Here is an 18,092-nt window from a genome sequence, read left to right as displayed (position 1 = left end):
GTCTTTCACTGCCCCCACGTGAAGGGCTTTGTCTCTTTCTCCCATCTTGCCCTTAAATATATTAACTGAAATTGCACCAGTTTACACAGAGGGAGCAGTTATAACAAGTTGCCTTACTCAATAAAATTGCTTCTGAGCAAATGGACTGCTTCCATTTTAATTAGCTCTCAGCCCAGTGTTTCATAAATATCTTAATGCAAACTCACCAACTTTACTTCTCAGTATTTTTAACAGTCTTACAAAGGGTCACTTTTATAATTGCCTGTGATACATTTGTAGACGTGGTATCATTTTTTGTCTTCAGTAGTACCAGCAAGCAGCCCACTTTCATCTTTTTATTCTACATGCAGATTTGTTTGAACATTCTTATTTTTTGCACATCTTTGAACTATATTTCTTTGTAGCAGATTCCACCAAAGTGATCAGAAGAAAGGCAGTGCTTTTTCATGCTTAGAGCCACACATAGTACATGATGCTTGAATTTCAACTGCATAATATTTTTTGTGTATTTCATAGGGTTGTTTCTTTTTTCATTACTATTACAACATGTCACTGTATTGCCCCTTTTCCTGCTTTTATTTGAGTATCATTTTTCTCATTTGTTTTAACAGTGTATTATTAGTAATCTTTGTTTTGCATACACAGGTTTTGAAAAGGTCAGGGCTATTCTTGATTTGTCAGAATTCATATCTGCTTCAGGTTATCAGGTGAATTGTCTTTTTTCCTCTTCTGGGTAAATAAGAGTAAAATATTTTTTCGGGCTTCTCAGCTATTCCACTAGCATTGAGGAGTAAACTGAATTTATAGACCCAAGTTTACAGGGCTGTTTCCAGCAAATTAATTTGTGGTGGCTGCATTTGGAGCTTTCCTCCATCATAAATTGTGGTTCTTTACTTTTAAGCCTATAAAGTTTTGAAGGAAAAATGTATTCCTTTTCCTTTCTTTTTTCTTTTTTTTCAAATACATTGTCCCCCATCTGATTGCATGCAACAGGACGTTTTTCTTGCTGGTAGTCATCCATCTTAGACTTCCTAGAAAGAAAGCAGATATTCCACCGTGGGACCTTAGCATTGTATTACAGACCTTGACTCTTTCCCTTTTGAACCAGCATCCTCATCCGCTATTAATTTCCTTTCTTGGAAAATGCTGTTTTTGGTGGTAGTTATCTGAGTGAGGAGTGAAACGAGTCTCCGAACTCCATGCTTTCATATGTAAAGAACCTCTCCTTATTTTCCACCATAACAGTGTATCACCATGTGGTAATGCAAAAAATGGTTTCCGAATTGACACTTAAGCATACTGATAGATATTGTGTAAATTAAAATGCTTTTCCCCAATATACTGTGTGTACAGTGAAAGGAAATATGCAATGCCAAACAGCAGTTGCCAAAATAATATGGCTTCCTTTGCAAGAACAGTTATTTCTTGTACATGTTTAGCTTAGATATTAATAACATATAGCTGTGGGCTTTACTGTAAAAGCATCCTATTATAGAACCCCTCCCCCTCATTAAAAGTACAGTACGTCTCCAAAGGCAGCTTATGCATACAGCAAACAGAATCAGTATTGGTAAAAAACAGTAATGTCATATTTTCAAAACAATGTCTTACATAAAATATAACAGCAAACAGTCTTATAAACAAACTAGTACAACAAAAACATAGTCAAACTGGTGTAACTGCCATCAGGGTAATAATACACAGCAATGCATACAGGTAGTAAAGTACAGAGTCATTACAAATGGCAGTTTTCAGCTAATAAAAAGCAGCACACAATACCATGTTGGTTCATAAAAATCTGTGTAAGTTAATAACAGTCAAACAGTATCAGTACAGTAACAGTCTGTTAACAGTCTTACAAAAGTTTAAATTTGTTTCTATAATAGCAGTCTGTGAACAAGACAAGGCAATCTAAAACAGTTGCAAAGAAAAAAATGGGGAGAGATTCTCTGATAAAAAAATCATGCGAACAGGGACATCATGATCAGATACCTGATTTCAATATATTTTGGGCATGCAAAATTTGTTTGCAAAGGCATGTGTCAAGTCATATTGTTGGGTTTTTAGCCACATTCCTTACAGAGGGAAAATGCCATTACATGCAGTACATGTAGAGGTTGCACATACAGGTTTTATGTTTAAAGATCTTATAAAAGTTGAGTTGTAAAACAATCAGCCATAAAAACATTTACAGTTGATGAAAATAGAAAAAGGAATACTCTGTTTTCATAAAAATTATGGTCATGTAAAAAAAGCTTGAGTATAAAATAAAAACAGCATGGGAGTTAACACATAATGTTTATTTGTCTTTCGGCTTTTCCCGGTTAGGGGTCGCCACAGCTGAATTCCGGTCTGCTAATGATTGGCAGTAGCTTTTCACGAACGCCGAGGTGCCAGCTCGACTTTCAACCTTTAACGAAGGCACACCCATTTATGCATGTCTTTCGAACGCCCACCCAACCCTGGGGAGGACATGCAGACTCCACATAGAAGGCACTCCCCGCACTCCAGCCTACTTCTTTTAAAGAAGAGATAAAAGAGGAACAATTCTGTTACATAGAGTATGCAGATCCAGTAATGAAAATTACTCGCACATTACCAGAGGACATGGTAAAAAATCACCAGAAAAAGAGGGAGGTTCATGATAAAAATAGTAAAAGATGAAAACAGCTGGACATAGGAAATGGTGTTATTTCAGGAACTGAATTTTTCACTGGTGTGGTGCCACTAAGGCAATATGGAAAGTTACAAAGTTGATAGCAAATGCAACTTATGGAGCTATCTCAGATATAACAGAGCAGATGTGTTATAAAACTGTCAAACAAGTAACTGTTGTTAACAATGAAGAAAGGCTATTAAATACAGAAGATCACATTTTCCTGTAAATATTCTTTTCCCAAAGCAATAACGAAATTATGCAATGCAAAAGAAATATGCTTGTTTCTAATACAAGGTTTTGCCTTGTAAAGCAAGGATTAACTTGACAAGATTTTGACTGCAAGGCTGACAACTTGCTTAAGGAAGCATAAAAACAGTTAAAAATAAATAAGTAATAACGGCTGTGTGTCTATGATGGGGTACTATAATTTCCGCATTAATTCCTGTTATCGTCATTATCAGATTTGTGTTAATAAAAGTATTAATCAAGTAACAGCCGTTGGTAATGTAACATTGTATAAAGAGATAGCATTGAAAGCAAGGGATTCGTATGTTGCAACAGACCAAGGGATTCAAAGTACTGAAGATCATATTCTGTTGTAGATTGTCTTACAATTTTCATGGGCCTTAAGTAAAAAAAGTGGGAATTGATAGATAGTGTAAATTAAAATGCTTTTCCCCATTATATTGTGTGTATAGTGAAAGGAAATTTGCAAGGCCAAACAGCAGTTTTCAAAATAATATGGCTTGCTTTGCAAGAACAGTTTTCTTGTACATGTTCAGCTTAGATATTAATAACATGTAGCTGTGGACTTTACTGTAAAAGCATCCTGTTATAAAAAAAGGAAGTTGACTTTCTTGGCTTTCAGATGCGGACATAAATAAATAAAATGCAGACAGGTCAAGGGACGCAAAGATGTCGTGGAGAGACTTTTGTGAAGTCTTCAGATACAGCGAGGACCAAAAAAGGGCAGGAAATAACCATGGACTTTTTCATGACACAGAAACCAGAAGAACAAGTCGCAAGGACATTAAAGATAACACTGGTTAAAAATAATATATAAACTGGACAGTATGTTTTCACTTGGTAGTGACTTTTTTACTGAGAGTGCGTCAGTATCTTCATCTGTCTAGCTCTGATAGAATTAACTGTTTGGCAATAATTTGTTTGAGACAAATAAAGAACAGTTTGTCTGGAAACTTTTGGACATTTCTTCACATACCATTCAGCTTCTCATCTTTTTTTCCAAAGCCTCAAAGCTAATGAGCTCTGTATTCCCTCAATGAGTATAAACAGCTGAGACTTTGTCTACACAGAACCAAAGACTTGAGAAACAGTTAAATATTTGTCTCATTTGCAAAAGGAAATGATGGTAAACCAGTTAACAGGAAAATCTTTTGAAGTGGTTAGCACGTTTCATTGCATTTTGTCATCTGCATAATGGAAAACAATCCCAGGTCATACTGGGGTACATTCCACTAGAGATGTGGTTACGAACACAGCCTTCCTTATAGTAGGGGTTACAATCTAGGCCACTCTTGTAATAGCTACATGATCTTTTTGGTGTACACTTTTCCCAAACATTATAACTTGAGGGTTGCATCTAGAACCAGGGCAGGATTTGCTCCTGCTGTTTTGCAAGATCTTATTTATAAGTAACAAATCCTCCTTCCCAAGAATCTCGCTGTTTTGGGAATCTTCATAAGAAGTAAGGTCCACAACAGTGATTAACGTAGTACACTTACTGGGGGGAAGCCAATATAAATATGGATATTTGCGTAGTTTCACTGTCAACGTTTGAATTCCCTTCCTCCACCTTCTTTTGCTATGGGGATTGTTCAGACCAACTTAGGGAGTGGGTTGGCATCCCTATCCCTTTAGCTCACCTTCCCCCTTTTTAACTCTGCTAGGCCCACATCCCTAGTTTGTTTGATCTCTTGGAAAGTCAGGATTGGGGTGCCTTGGGTCGACTGGAGCTTCTACCTTCACCTGTGGTGCCTGTGGCCTTTGCCCCTTGCTTTGCTAGAGCAAGGAAAATCTGAAGATGGTATTGGTCGGTGGACCTTTTGTCACTGACACACTTAGGTCTGTTTGTGAGGGTTTCAGCAGCAGCACTGGGGGAAAGTAGAGCTCTGTATGGCCTATCTGGCTGTAGGCCACCCTGCAGGATACCCCAAGAAGTAAGGACTGCAACAAGGAAACTACTCAAACATCTGTGTTTGTAATAGGTTATTACACAACAGTTGATTTTCAGCTCTTGGGAAACCAGAGGGGCCCATAGACATACAGGAAACATCTTCCAAACTTAATCAACAGACTCTGGCTACATGAGTTTCGCAGTGTATAACTTTTTGCTGCATACCGAGAAAGGTGGTGGTTATCAAATGCTATTCCACTTGAGTGTCAGCTGCCACAGCTGCATGCTTCAAGTGATTTTGTGCAAGGCATTTGTGCTGCAGCATGGCTGTTCCACTGTAGTCTGGATATGTAGTCTTGAAGGAGGGCAGATGTTGATAGGCAATTTTCTTTCCAGGCTGTCTGCAAGGGAACCATTCCAAGGAAAGTAAGGACCTGGTGGCTGTAATTACCAAAGATTGTTCCAGTAAGTGTTTTCCATAATTTCAAATTGCTGAGAGCATCTCAGTTAGCAGGTCCTGCCCCACCTCCAAAGGTTTATCAAGACTTTTGTGTGGAACATCATCTTTATATGTTCTCTAAAAAGAAACTTTTAGTATGAAGAAGTAAGATGATACCTTGCCCTTCATTTGGGCTTAGGGCCTCTTCAAAGTAGGTAAGTGTGAGGTCCTTGACAAATTGTCTCCGAGACTGCTTGCTGATGGGATATTCAAAAGAAAGTGAGAACTTTCTGTCAGACATGGGATTGTGGTAGATACCGATATGAAATTTGCCTAGCAGTGTCTGATTTGAAAGCAGAAACAAATATGGCTGTTCAATTTTAGGAGGTAGAAAAGCAATTGCATCCAGGGAGGTATAGGAGGACTACAGTGAATTAGCACTTACTGTATTGTTGAAAACCATGAGCTGGACCTTTGTGGGAGTGGGTAAGCAGAGGCATTCAAGTAAACAAAGAACAATGACAGATGAACAACATAAAATGTGGAAGAATTGCTTAGTGAAAAATAAATCATAACTTTTCTTTTTTCAGTTATGTATCCTGCATATGCAAAGTGGGTGCAGTCTCATCGAGATCTTCCCCTGAAACTTAATCAGTGGTGCAATGTTGTGGTAAGTGTTTAAACTCAGCTGTCTTAGTTTAATCAGCATTTATTACAACAGCAGTTTCTAGCTGTTTCTGTAACTATATACAGTCTGAATTATTTTGAAACATAAATATCTGTTATAGTTGTACTTGGTAGACGTAGGTATGTTACTAGGCTGATTTTTCATTTCTTGGTTTAATTGGTCACATTATTAGAGTTGCACTTTGCAATCAAGTACAATTACATTCTGTGAAGTAATTTATATTGATTATTCTATTTGGTGCACATCAGTGAATGATGTTTAGTTCCCTTGATGTGCTACAGTTCTTTTAGCCTTTCTGCTTGACATTCGCTTCCTAGTCCAGGCTATGCATTTACCACTTCTGACTATAGTTCTGCACCTTTAATGAAAGATGCACCTTCAGTTACTCTTGCTTGTCTTTGTGTCTGCCTGCAGTTATGTGAAATGCTGATATGTGTGGTATCTGTTTGAGTCTGATTTCCTTTCTGGATGACATTGCTCCTTAGCCCTGCACGGTTCCTTCTGAAATATGCAGCCAGCTTTTAGTGTACTCACCAGTGCATCCTTTTAGTGTACTCACCAGTGCATCTTTGTTGCTTGTGGATCATCCCAGCTTTGTTTTTATCAGGATTGCAGGGACTTGAAATTTCTCTTGAAGGCTAACCAGTTCCATATTGAAATGGCATTCTAGCACACACACAGAAACACACACACACACACACACACACACACACACACACACACACACACACACGTGCCACAGATCAGTTTGCCAGCATTTCTATTGGAGTGTGAGATGAGAATCCAATTTATTGCTTAAGAGTACTGGTTTGCAACTTCCTAACACGTTTATAGAAAGAAACACAATAAAACTTTGACATTTACAAAGGCTTCGTAGACCATTAAAATATTGCACATATTTTTCTTAACTGCCTCTGTCCAGAGTTCTTTGGTTTGTTCTTTTGGATATACTTACTATTTTTACTGTACCAAGCAGTACCCATTTACAAAATAGGAGACTTGCACAGCAAGACAACACTTGAGCAGTTGAGTGGCCATTACTGTTTATGGTAAAATCCCAGAGGGAGCAGTGATTTTTATAAAGTCATTGAGAAAAGTAGGACTTGTGGTTTGTTTAATTGTACTTGCCATAAAAAGTGAATAGTTCTACCTATAGTGTGAGCACTGTGTCTGTGAAAATGTATCATTAGGAATAACAAGCTCAAATATTTTGTCTAGAGTCTTGTAGCTGTGCAACCCAGCCATAGTATGTGAACTGCATCAGTGTTATGCCTTAGTGCCCCAGTGTTCCAACTGAGGAAGAGATGTAATTGAGTGAGGATAGATGCAGTTGTTGACTCCAAGCAGTCTCCCTTATTCTTTTTCCAGACCTCACATCATTCAGAGGTGGCTGTGGTAACAAAGAAGCTTGTAGTGTAGGTGAGTTTTATGTGCCAGTATGCGTTTTACATATAGAAATTAGGTTAGCTCCATCAGTAGCAGTTAAATTTTCTTATTAACTCCTTTGCTCTAGGTCCAAAGTTATCTTCGTACATGACACTGATTTAACTGTATGTAGGAGTAAAATATTTATACTTATTTTCAAATAAATTTCATGCTTCTAGTTTCAGTTTAGCATTTTTTGTTGCTACATTTGTACTATTGAAGTAATGACCTGAGCTAGTTAACAAAAGTCTGTTTTTACATGGTAGAGTTGGACATACTTCATTGGAAATTTCAGTTTGCAGAAAGAGTGCATTAGGCTATAATCCTGGTCTCCTGCCTGAGAAACACTTGATGATCCAGGATTCAACCCTCTTGTACTTGAGGGTGGTAATGCTGTTTATAGTCCCTTTTCCACATGTAAAGATGTTTATGTTGAAGCATATGTTATAGTGTTAGTGGGAGCAGTCACCATGCCATCATGGATCTTCTGGGGCCAGATGCTCGTTGTGAGGTCTTGGAGTGGTAAAAAGTTCCTTCCATGTCAGTTGTGTGCCTGCCTTATCTTTGAAAAGCTGACTGGCTGAAGTGGGGTAGGGCAAACACAAGTTAGGCTGCTGCAAAGGTGAACTATTAGAACTTCCACTGTTATGGTAAGTTTTATATGCATAGCTGTACTTTCTTTGGCTGCATGATCATAGCAGCAGTCACAAAGGGGGATGCAGTTTTGCTAGCCTTTCATTTTAGGAATGTGGTTGACAGTTTCACTGAAGAAGATTGCAAACAAGTTAAATGGACTTGGAGGGGAGTCATAAGGTAATAGCATGGGTAAAGCACTTCCCACACAAAAGGATGCAAAGTTTGATCCTATATTGAACATAAGTGAAAGAATTGATCTAACAGCCTTTTGGCTGGAGTCATATCCACCAGTCATATCTGGTAGAATCTTGGAAGACTCATGTACAGGGATATCGGTTTGCTTGTTGTGGTGCAGTGTGTGACATTGTATTTCAGTTACATAAGCATGCACCCACACACTGCAAGAACTCTTGTTTTTTTGTAGCTCACATGGTTCATATCATAATCCTTGCTGTTGACAGTGAAGTTCCATTCGTATGCCTAAACATGATGTCCATGTGATCATCAGCCAAGGCTCACACTGGCATTGTAGTCTTCTCACTGGGGAGAATAGTATTAAAACTATTGCAGATGTCAGCTATTTAACCTCAACACTAACAAGTACTGTTAGAAGAAGCTTTTTAGCCTGCCTTGCAACCATCCAGATGGTGGTCATTGAGAGCTTTCGTGGAGGGACTGTGACATGAGAGAAGGATACCCCCACACAGCCCATAGCACATATTGGAGGGCCACTGTTAGGATGAAGACTAGGATATTGAGTCATCTTGCCCTTGTCTTCTAGCAAGGACTCAGTCTCACACTTGTCTTTCTGTTTGGAGGGGAGAGGGCGGTATACTCTCAGCTGCAGTCCTTCAGGGTACTTTCCAGGGTTGTTACTTCACCCAGCCAGTGTTCAGTCACTGTGAGTCTAAAGTTGATCCTTCGGCACAGTCCCTTTGATCACCTGGTCACAGATTGGCTGTACATAGAGCTTGGGTACTCCATCTGTAGTTCTGCCCTTCAGGGCCACTTAGGCTGGCAGGTCCTAGTCAAGTAAGGACCACTGAGGCACTTTGCATCACAGCTGAACTTGCATTTCAGGGACTTTGTATCAGCCACATTTGTACTGTGAGTGCTTGAGCCAAGGATGTGAGATCACAGTCTTGGGGAGTATAGTCTTAATTTACCAGTAGACCTGATCTAGGCTTGTGCCCTGCTACAATACTTGGGGACAGATTCCTTGTCTCTCAACATCTGACAGTTCATAGTCAGATTCTGAGCTTCATGTAATATTGTGATTGATATTTTCCCCTTGAGTAGTGGGGAGGTATACCAGACTCAGTCAGCTTTAAGGTGTTATAAGGAGTCTGAAGTCCCTGGGACCATCATCTCTGTTGAGAATGGCAAGAATTAAACACCCGTCTGACCTCAACTCCGCTCTTCTTCATAGATGATCTCTGCGTAATGGACAGCTCTGACTGACCTCAAGACACCCCCCACCCTAAAAAAACTATGCAGAAGCTTTTGGAGAAGAGGCCTTAGGAGCCTTGGTTGTCCTGTACTATGGAGCCAGTTATTAAGGATGTCCAGGGCAATTTGCAAACACACTGACTCTGTTGTTCTGGCAAATGAGAAAGAAGATGTCTTCTACACTGTCCCACCCAAGTAGGTTTCACAAAGGACTGAACATCTATATGTTGACTCCTTTATGATCTTTGATCTAACATAAGATGTTATGTAGTCCAATCTCCTAAATTCTTTCCTGTGGGTTCAGAGCTGAACCTCTGCTCCCACTCGGCCATACTCTAGCTCGAAGTATTCAGTTGGCTCATGGCTAAAAGGTATCCCATGCTGCAATATGCCTATCCCCAGATCTCATTTGCCACTCGTACAGCTCGGACGTAGTCTCACTCTTGGCTGTGGCTAAGTTCAATTTTTCGATTTATTTTTTGATATTGTAGCTCAAAAAGCTATTTTCATAGCTAGTGTGTGTGTTTTGCTTCTGCTGGTTGTGTGACTGGTTCTGTTGACCTTTTTTGGTATCCTGTTTCCTTTTTTGGTGTTTACGGGCTAGGTCCGTTTCAGTTAGAGTACCTAGTCCTCCCCTGTATTTGTGTAGAATACCCGTTAGTGGGTTTTTGTTGTGCGACTGTTTTTGGTGCCTTATTCCCTGGGCTAGGCCCGTTTAACTTAGAGGACCTAGTCCTCCCTGTGGTTATCCCGTGGTCTGTAGGCCGTTTCAGTTAGAGGCTCTAGTTTCCTGTGCTCTATCTTGGTTATTTTTGGTTACTTTGGTGAAGATGTCCCTACTGTTTTTTCCCTGTGTGTGTGTGTGTGTGTGTGTGTGTGTGTGTGTGTGTGTGTGTGTGTGTGTGTTTTCTTGCTATCAGCATGTCCAAGGATTCTAAAGCTTTAAAAAGTGTGTCAAATGTAATATGTCTTTGACGGATGGGCACTCAGTGTGCGTGTATTGCTTGGGGACTATTCATCTGCTTGTTCTGCCATGCTTTCAGTCCCCGTGTGCTGCAAGAGAGGAAGAACAAGCTTATTTTAAAAGGATTGCTGAAACCTTCCTTTGAAGAAGACTTGGAGAGGTCTTCTAGTTCCAGATCCTCTCCTTCCAAACCGGACAAAAAAACAGAAAATCCTCAAAGAAACTCTCTCCAGCTCCGTCAGTTTCCTCTGAGCTGCCAGAGAAAATCACTAGAACTGCAGTTGCCTCTTCAGCTCCACTGGCTATGGGGCTGACAGAAGGCAGTGCATCTATGATGTCGACATCGGCTCCCAGTCTTTTGGAGCCAGTGGCAGATTTACCAGTTCGGAGCCAGTCTCCAGTTTTTCGACTGGTTTCTCTGACTCGCAGGTCTCCCCCTGCAGGGAGATCCAGATCCCCGACCATGTCCTCTAGGTCCTGTAAGACCCTTTCCGATGACGATCATCATCATGCTCCAGTCATCGGTGCTGGCTAAATTGCATTCGGCTCCGAAGCCCATCCTCCCTTCATCTTTGGCTGTTCCTCCTCCGAACCTTTCTTCAGAGCCAGAGCTGTCTGTTCCGTTGGGCGCCATGAGGTCGGTTCCAGTAGCCCCTTTTGGCATCACGGCTCTGACCCCATCTGCGCCGTCTACGGGGTCCAGGATTCACAGTTCACCTGTCAGAACTGAGAGGGAGGTCTCGGGTCGATCTTCAGCTCCGAGCCTTCCTCTCGGTGTTTCAGCTCGGGTGAGCATGGACCCGACATCGCTTCGGACCTCAGCTCCGAGGGCTACTACCCTATCTTCCACGGTTAGTTGACCTTCGGAGCCGGGGGGGTATCAGCTTTCGATGTCATGAGGAGTGTACTGGCCAGACGTCAGCTGCATCTTGCGGCATTGACACTCTTCCCCATCCAGCACTGATATCAGTCTCAGATCACCCTCTATCCAGGGACAGTGGAGACCTAAGGCCTCAGGATACCTCCATGAGTGGTCCCCAACTTTTTGAGGCCTCTCCAGATTTTTTACCAGAGGAGCCCCCCCCAGAAAGAGAGTGTGCAAGAGGAAGCACATTGACTCCCAAGATGAGTCTCTTGCGTCTGACAACGACCTCGAGGAGTTAGAGGGGTCCCCCAGGTCCTCTTCTGACGATATCTCTTTCTCAGATATCTTGGAAATATTGAGACAGAGAGGCGACTGGCCCTCCAAAGCCCCTTCTGAGGAGGAGTCGGTGTTCCTGAAAGCTTTTGGGTCCCAACCCTCCACCTCTTGGGTTTCTCCCCCGTTCAACGAGCTCCTGGACCTCATTTGTCGAAAGGTGTGGGAAACTCCAGACACTGTGGAACCGGTCCCTAGGAGACGCAACAAGTTTTTGTCTGCTCCCTCCGATGGAACGCTTTTCGTAAGAAATTTTCTATTAGATGCCATGGTGGTGGCAGCAGCCACCAAGAAGGAACTTGCAGAAACGTCATCTACCATCTATCCCCCTAACAAGGAGTCCAGGGCTATGGACAGGTATGGGAAGCATGTGTCCTCTTTAGCGGCCTTTATACTGCAGTCGCTGAACTATTTGTCGCATTTTACACGGCTCCAGAGAGATCTCCTAAAAGAGCTGGAAGATTCTCTACAGGGTAATGTTTCTGATGCTGTGGCTCAGAAGGTCAATGCTCAGATGTCTACCCTAAATTCTATTATCAACTCCTCCATGAGGCTGATCCCTTACGCAGCCGACAGAGTGAGCAGGACTGCGGGTTCCGGAGTCTCTCTTAGGAGACACTCCTGGATGCACCTGTGCAACTTCGCAGAGGCTTTCAAGTCTACCTTCACCAATAACCCCTTTGACGGTTCATCCGTATTTGGAACCAAGGTGAAAGACACTCACTAGATGCGAGTAGGAAGGAAAAATCCTGTCTGCCGTGGGAATCCGTTTTTCCATGCCTTCTAGACTTTATCCCAATGGCTAGAAGGGTGGAAAAATGTAGTTCAGAAAGTCGCAGAGGTTTTTTCATGACGCACAGAGTGATTCCCCCTCCAGAGGCAGAGGAGGGGGTGGAAATTCGGGTAGATGTTGCCCTAGAGGCAATCGGGGGGGACCTCGATTCCTTTTGTGGTCCTCCCTACCAGCGCTCCTGAGGGGAGGGCCCGACTGTGCATCTCTGGAGCCAGTTGGGGGTCACATTTCTCTATACCCAGAAGCCTGGCGAGACAGCACCCAAGACGAGTGGTTATTAGAGATAATTTCCAGAGGTTATCATATTCCCCTTCTTAGGTTATCATATTCCCCTTCTTTCTTATCCCCCTCCAAACAAAAGAATCCCAGACGTTCCACCCAGTCAAAGGGATTCCGCAACTTTAGAAGTACAAAAGTTGCTGTCAGAGGGAGCTATCCAGCCTGTCCCCTCAGACAAAGTAGGATTAGGGACTTACTCCAGATTCTTTTTGGTGCTGAAAAGAACAGGGGACCTGAGACCCATCTTGGATCTCAGCCGTTTGAACCTTCATGTAGAGAAGTCCAAGTTCCGCATGGTCACGTTAAAGTAAATTTTCCCATTATTAGGGAAAGATGTCTGGATGTGCTCCATCGACCTCCAGGATGCTTACTACCATATCAAAATGGACAAGGCATCCAGAAGTCATTTACGCGTCTGGCTGGGAGCCAGTCATTTTCAGTTTCGCGCCCTGCCTTTTGGTCTCACCACAGCTCCCAGGGTGTTCACCAAATGCATGGCAGTGGTAATGGCTCACTTAAGATGTCAGGGATTCCAAGTGTTTCCGTACCTGGACCACTGGCTCCTGTCTGCCACCACCAGGCATCTACTGCTACAGACCAGGGACACCACTATTGCGCTGTGCCAAAGTCTGGGAATTACTTTAAATTGGGAAAAGTCTGCCTTGTTGCCCTCGCAGCGTGTTACCTTTATTGACGCCAAATTAGACATTGTGCTCATGAGGGCTTTCCTACCAGAAGAGAGAATTCAGGTTTTACAGCAGCAGGTCTACGCTTTGCTACCACTGAAGAAGGTCAAGGCAAAAGTGGTCCTCAAGTTGTTAGGGATCATGGCTACCACGATTATGCTATTACCTCTTGCAAGACTACACATGAGGCTTCTTCAGTGGCTACTTTTTGCCCAATGGTCTCTATAGCATCTCCCGCTCCCATCTTATTCTGATTACAGACAGGTGCAAGCAGGATCTGCTCTGGTGGCTTCAGACCAGCAATCTCAATGCAGGTATGCCGGTCGTTCTTCCTTCTCTGGTTGCCACAGTGACCACGGATGCCTTCCAGATCGGTGTGGGGGGGGGGGGCATTATTTCAGCAAAACAGACCAAGGCACGTGGCAAGAACACTACATCCATTTGCATATCAGTGTCTTAGAGATGAGAGCGGTGCTATTAGCGTTGCAAGCACTTCAAGGCTTTCTTCCTCATGGGACAGTTGCAATCCACTCAGACAACATGTCACTGGTATGGTATCTGAACAAATAGGGAGGAACCAGGTCATATCCCCTTTGCAGAGAGGCACTTTGAGTGTGGCAGTGGGCAGTATCTTCCCAACGCTTTCTAGTGGCAATGCACATACCGGGGAAGTCCAACGTGATTGCCGACAGGCAGAGCTATTCTGATGCCTCACGAGTGGTCCCTGAGCGAACAAGTGGTGGAACATATTTTCAGCAGATGGGGTCAGCCTTGCTGCGATCTCTTTGCCAGCCCCCTCAATGCCAAATGCAGCAGCTACTTCACCCTTATTCCCCCGAAGGGGGAGGCACCCAGGGACGCTCTAGTTCACGATTGGCCCTCCGGTCTTCTCTATGCCTTCCCTCCAATCCCCCTGATAATGAAGGTTATTCAGAAAGCACAATCCTTGGGAAGCAAAATGATACTGATTGCACCACACTGGCCTCATCAGATCTGGTTTCCTTTTCTCCACCCTTATCTAATGGACGATCCGTGGATTCTGGACCCAGAGCCAGATCTGCTGACTCATATGTCAGGGCAGTTCCACCCCTCCATTCAGACCCTCAGGTTGACAGCATGGCTGCTCCAATTCCGTCCCTAGTCAGGATTCATGATTTTTCCCTGGAGGTGGTTTATATTCTGTCTTCTTCCCACAAGCCTTCTACTAGGAAGATTTATTCCAGTAAGTGAAAGAGATTCTCCATTTGGGCTCATAAAAGGCATATTGATCCCCGTACAGCTCCCATTTCATCAGTTTTAGAATTTCTTTCTCAACTGTTCAGCCAGAGATCAGCTGCAGCAACTATCAAACTGCAGCTGGCAGCCATTTCTACTTTTCATGTTGTTAATGAACCCAATCTAATGGCGCACAGACTTTGTAGGGCTTTTCTGAAAGGGACTATGCTACTTTGACCTCCAATCTTTGATCCTGTAATGCTATGGGACCTTAATTTTGTGTTACAGTGGCTTACCTCGCCTCCTTTTGAGCCCGCGGCAACCTGTGACATTAAATATTTGTCTTTGAAGACAATCTTTTTGATGACCATCACTTCAACTAGGCGGGTCTCTGAACTCCAAGCTTTATCGGTTAGGCCCCCTTACTTGGTGTTTCACAAGGATAGGGTTTCGCTAAGACCTAATCCTTCCTTTATGCCTAAGGTTTCTTCAGTGGTCAACCTCAGTCAGTCCATTGAGCTGCCTGTATTTTTCCCTGAATTCTCTAACAGGGCAGAATTTAAGTTTCATCAGCTAGATGTCCACAGACAATTGCATTTCTATTTACAAAGAACAAAAGATGAGGCTTCTTCAGTGGCTACTTTTTGCCCAATGGTCTGTATAGCATCTCCCGCTCTCCCATCTTATTCTGATCAACTCTTTGTCTCGTTTTCAGACAATAGACTCTGGGCTCCAGTTTCTAAAGTAACTCTGTCCAGGTGGATTTCTAGTTGCATTTCCTTCATCTATACTTCAAATGGCAAGGAATTGCCCTTTAAAGTGAAGACTCATCCTGGTATAAAACGCGGTAAACGCGCGTTAGCGCGGAGCTGCCACTGTTGCACACTAGGGCAGCGCCGGTTAAGCAGGTTTAAACTATTCGGGCTACCTAAAGTCCACTCTTCAAATTTTCCCTTAAAACTACCTTCCTCAAACTATACTACTGATCTAATCAGCGTATCCTATAACTAAAAAGATCATCTCCACTTGACTCCAAGTAGACTATTCTCTATCTGTTAAACCTAGCACTTGCTCCTACAGTACTTATTACCTTGATACGGCACTCTTGTCATAGTACCCCAAAAAGGTAACCCCCCCATTTCTCAGTCACCCACGTCCCCCTGAATCTTTTTTAAAGTTTTTGTCTATCCTTCTAGCATGTCGAGGGATCAGTTGCTAGTATCCTCTCCTGCTCAGCTGGTGAACCTGGGAATACTGAGGCAATGTTACAATTGCCTCATGTACACAGACAACCCTCTCCTCCTCCCACAAAACACAAATACATGCGAGAGATGCAACTATACGGCCAAACTGGAGGCTGAGCTCTCTCAACACAGGACTGGCAAGACCAGTCAGGAGGAGAAGGTTACCACACACACTATAGACCCAGTCTCACATAGCACCATTACAACCTCAAATCATACACATAAACACACAAAGACATACTGAGGCTCTGATCAAAAATCTACCAAAACAGCAGAGGCCACCAAAGCAGACACCCAAACAACCACCACCTCAGAACACAACACCTGCAACACATAGACCTCACAGTCAGAGTGTCAAACAGTCACAGCCCTTAAGGCCAAACACAATGCCAGACACACTAGTCATTGGTGACTCCATAGTCAGACACACTGACGTCCCGCTCACCAGACTGAGTAAGGAGAAGGTCACAGTAAGCTGCCTCTCGGGCGCTAGAATCCGCCACATAACGCAAGCACTCAGGTCTCTCAACAGCAAGTACAAATATGACTCAGTCATTGTCCACGCTGGTGTAAACGACCTGAGACGTACCTCCTTGGACTACATGAAAAGAGACATTGAGGAGCTCTCTGATTATGTAGCCCAGGCAGGTATGACCCTGACCTTGAGCAGTATCCTACCTTCACCAAGAGTGATGCCACAATACAGAGATAAGATGATCAGCTTTAACAATTGGCTTAAACACTGGTGTCATTCAAAGGGGATCCAGTATCTGTCTGCCTGGGATGACATGCTGGACAAGCCACGCTGCTTCGCAAGGGACGGCTTGCACCTGTCACCCCTGGGATTCCGGATATTGGCAAAGGCTCTTGCCACCCCCATAGTGCCTTTGGCCTCGCTGGCCTTGTTCAAGAGAAATCTTGACCAATGGATGGGAGATCGCAGATATACCCCAGGGATTACCTCAGTGTCACTGCTCGACAGAGGCACAGCAAAATAATGGGTATAGTTCCCCATACTAAAGGGGTGGCGTAAGCCACAAAACGATGGGCTAGGCTTGTAAATGCCCTCGGGCAGATAGCCTAGTATGAACCTATGAACCTATGATCTGTGTCTACCTCTACTGCCTTTCAGGCCAGGATGTCTATGGATGATATTTGTGCTGCAGCCACTTGGGCATTTCCTCACACCTTTATTAGTCACTACAAATTGGATCTGATATCTAGAGGCAGATCTTCCTTTGGTTCCACAGTGCTCAGGAGTATTTTCCAGTGAGCCACCCAAGGTTTAGGTGCTAGGGGCGTTGTCCCACGGGTAAGAATGTAGGCGAGATTGGACTACATAACATCAAGAAGTTATGTACTCACCATAACGTTCGATGTATGTAGTCCATCTCGCTTCACATTCTTACTAACCCACCCACCTACCCCCTCCTGGAGGACCTAGAGGTCGAGTCTCTGTTTTCAGCACTCCTTTTTGATGTGTTGAGTTGGTTCTTCTCAGTGTGATGGTGTGTGTGTATATGTGAGCTTGCAGCAAACAAGATCTGGGGATAGGCACGTTGCAGCATGGGATACCTCTTAGCCACGAGCCAATTGAAGACTTCGAGCTAGAGTATGGCCGAGTCGAAGCCGAGGTTCGGCTCCGAACCCATGAGTAAGAATGTGAGGCGAGATTGACTACATACATCGAACATTACGGTGAGTACATAACTTCTTGTTTCAGGTGCCACAACATTTTGCAGCAACTTAGGAGTCCAGGTTTTGGACAAGTGTGGCAAAAGTATTCTTTTCTGCCTCACTAGTGCTTGGAGCTTGAGAACCTTCTGGAGTCTGATGTTCAGTACCTTTGGAGAGACTGACATTTTGAGTGGACTTTATACTGCTACAACACTGACTGTGTGGACCCTTCAGCTTAGGCTTAAGGCGCAGGTGTACCTCTGCAAAGGATGGCATAGCTGTGATTATCCTTCTTAGAACTGCAGAGTAAGACTTTAGATTCTGATTTCTTTGGTCAGGCAAGCAGCCCATTCAGGACATAGTTGACGGCTTCCTGTGGAGAACAGAACCTCCCCTCTTTGAGTGGCCTCTTGTATTAGTTCCACTTTTTCCTCTTTAAAGCTAGCCAGCACCAGAGGTAAAGTTTCCTTACAGTTCAGGAAAAACCCTGAAAGCAAAGACAGCCGTGTCCACCCTGTGCTACCAGATAATCCAAGACAATAGTGACCCTGCCCTTGGCAGTACCACAGCTTTGACTTTGGTCTAGGAATAACAGTGAGAATT

General features: G+C 43.3%; 1 protein-coding gene across 13 annotated transcripts in view; it reads left to right on the top strand.

Moving 5' to 3' along the window:
- The window catches only part of EPRS1 (glutamyl-prolyl-tRNA synthetase 1), a 1,752,234-nt gene that overhangs the window by 1,339,589 nt on the left and 394,553 nt on the right, over positions 1-18,092 (top strand). For all 13 annotated transcript variants that reach the window (XM_044061601.1, XM_044061548.1, XM_044061611.1 and 10 more), the window contains one exon: positions 5,826-5,905. In XM_044061601.1, coding sequence (XP_043917536.1) covers positions 5,826-5,905 — 80 coding nt within the window. The remainder of the gene's footprint in view (positions 1-5,825; positions 5,906-18,092) is intronic.

This window comes from Protopterus annectens, chromosome 1.part0 (genome assembly GCF_019279795.1).
Source record: "Protopterus annectens isolate FY-2018-M chromosome 1.part0, PAN1.0, whole genome shotgun sequence".
Classification (NCBI taxonomy): domain Eukaryota; kingdom Metazoa; phylum Chordata; order Ceratodontiformes; family Protopteridae; genus Protopterus; species Protopterus annectens.
The sequence above is the reverse complement of the archived record's forward strand: the minus strand, read 5'-3'. Positions and strand labels throughout refer to the sequence as shown.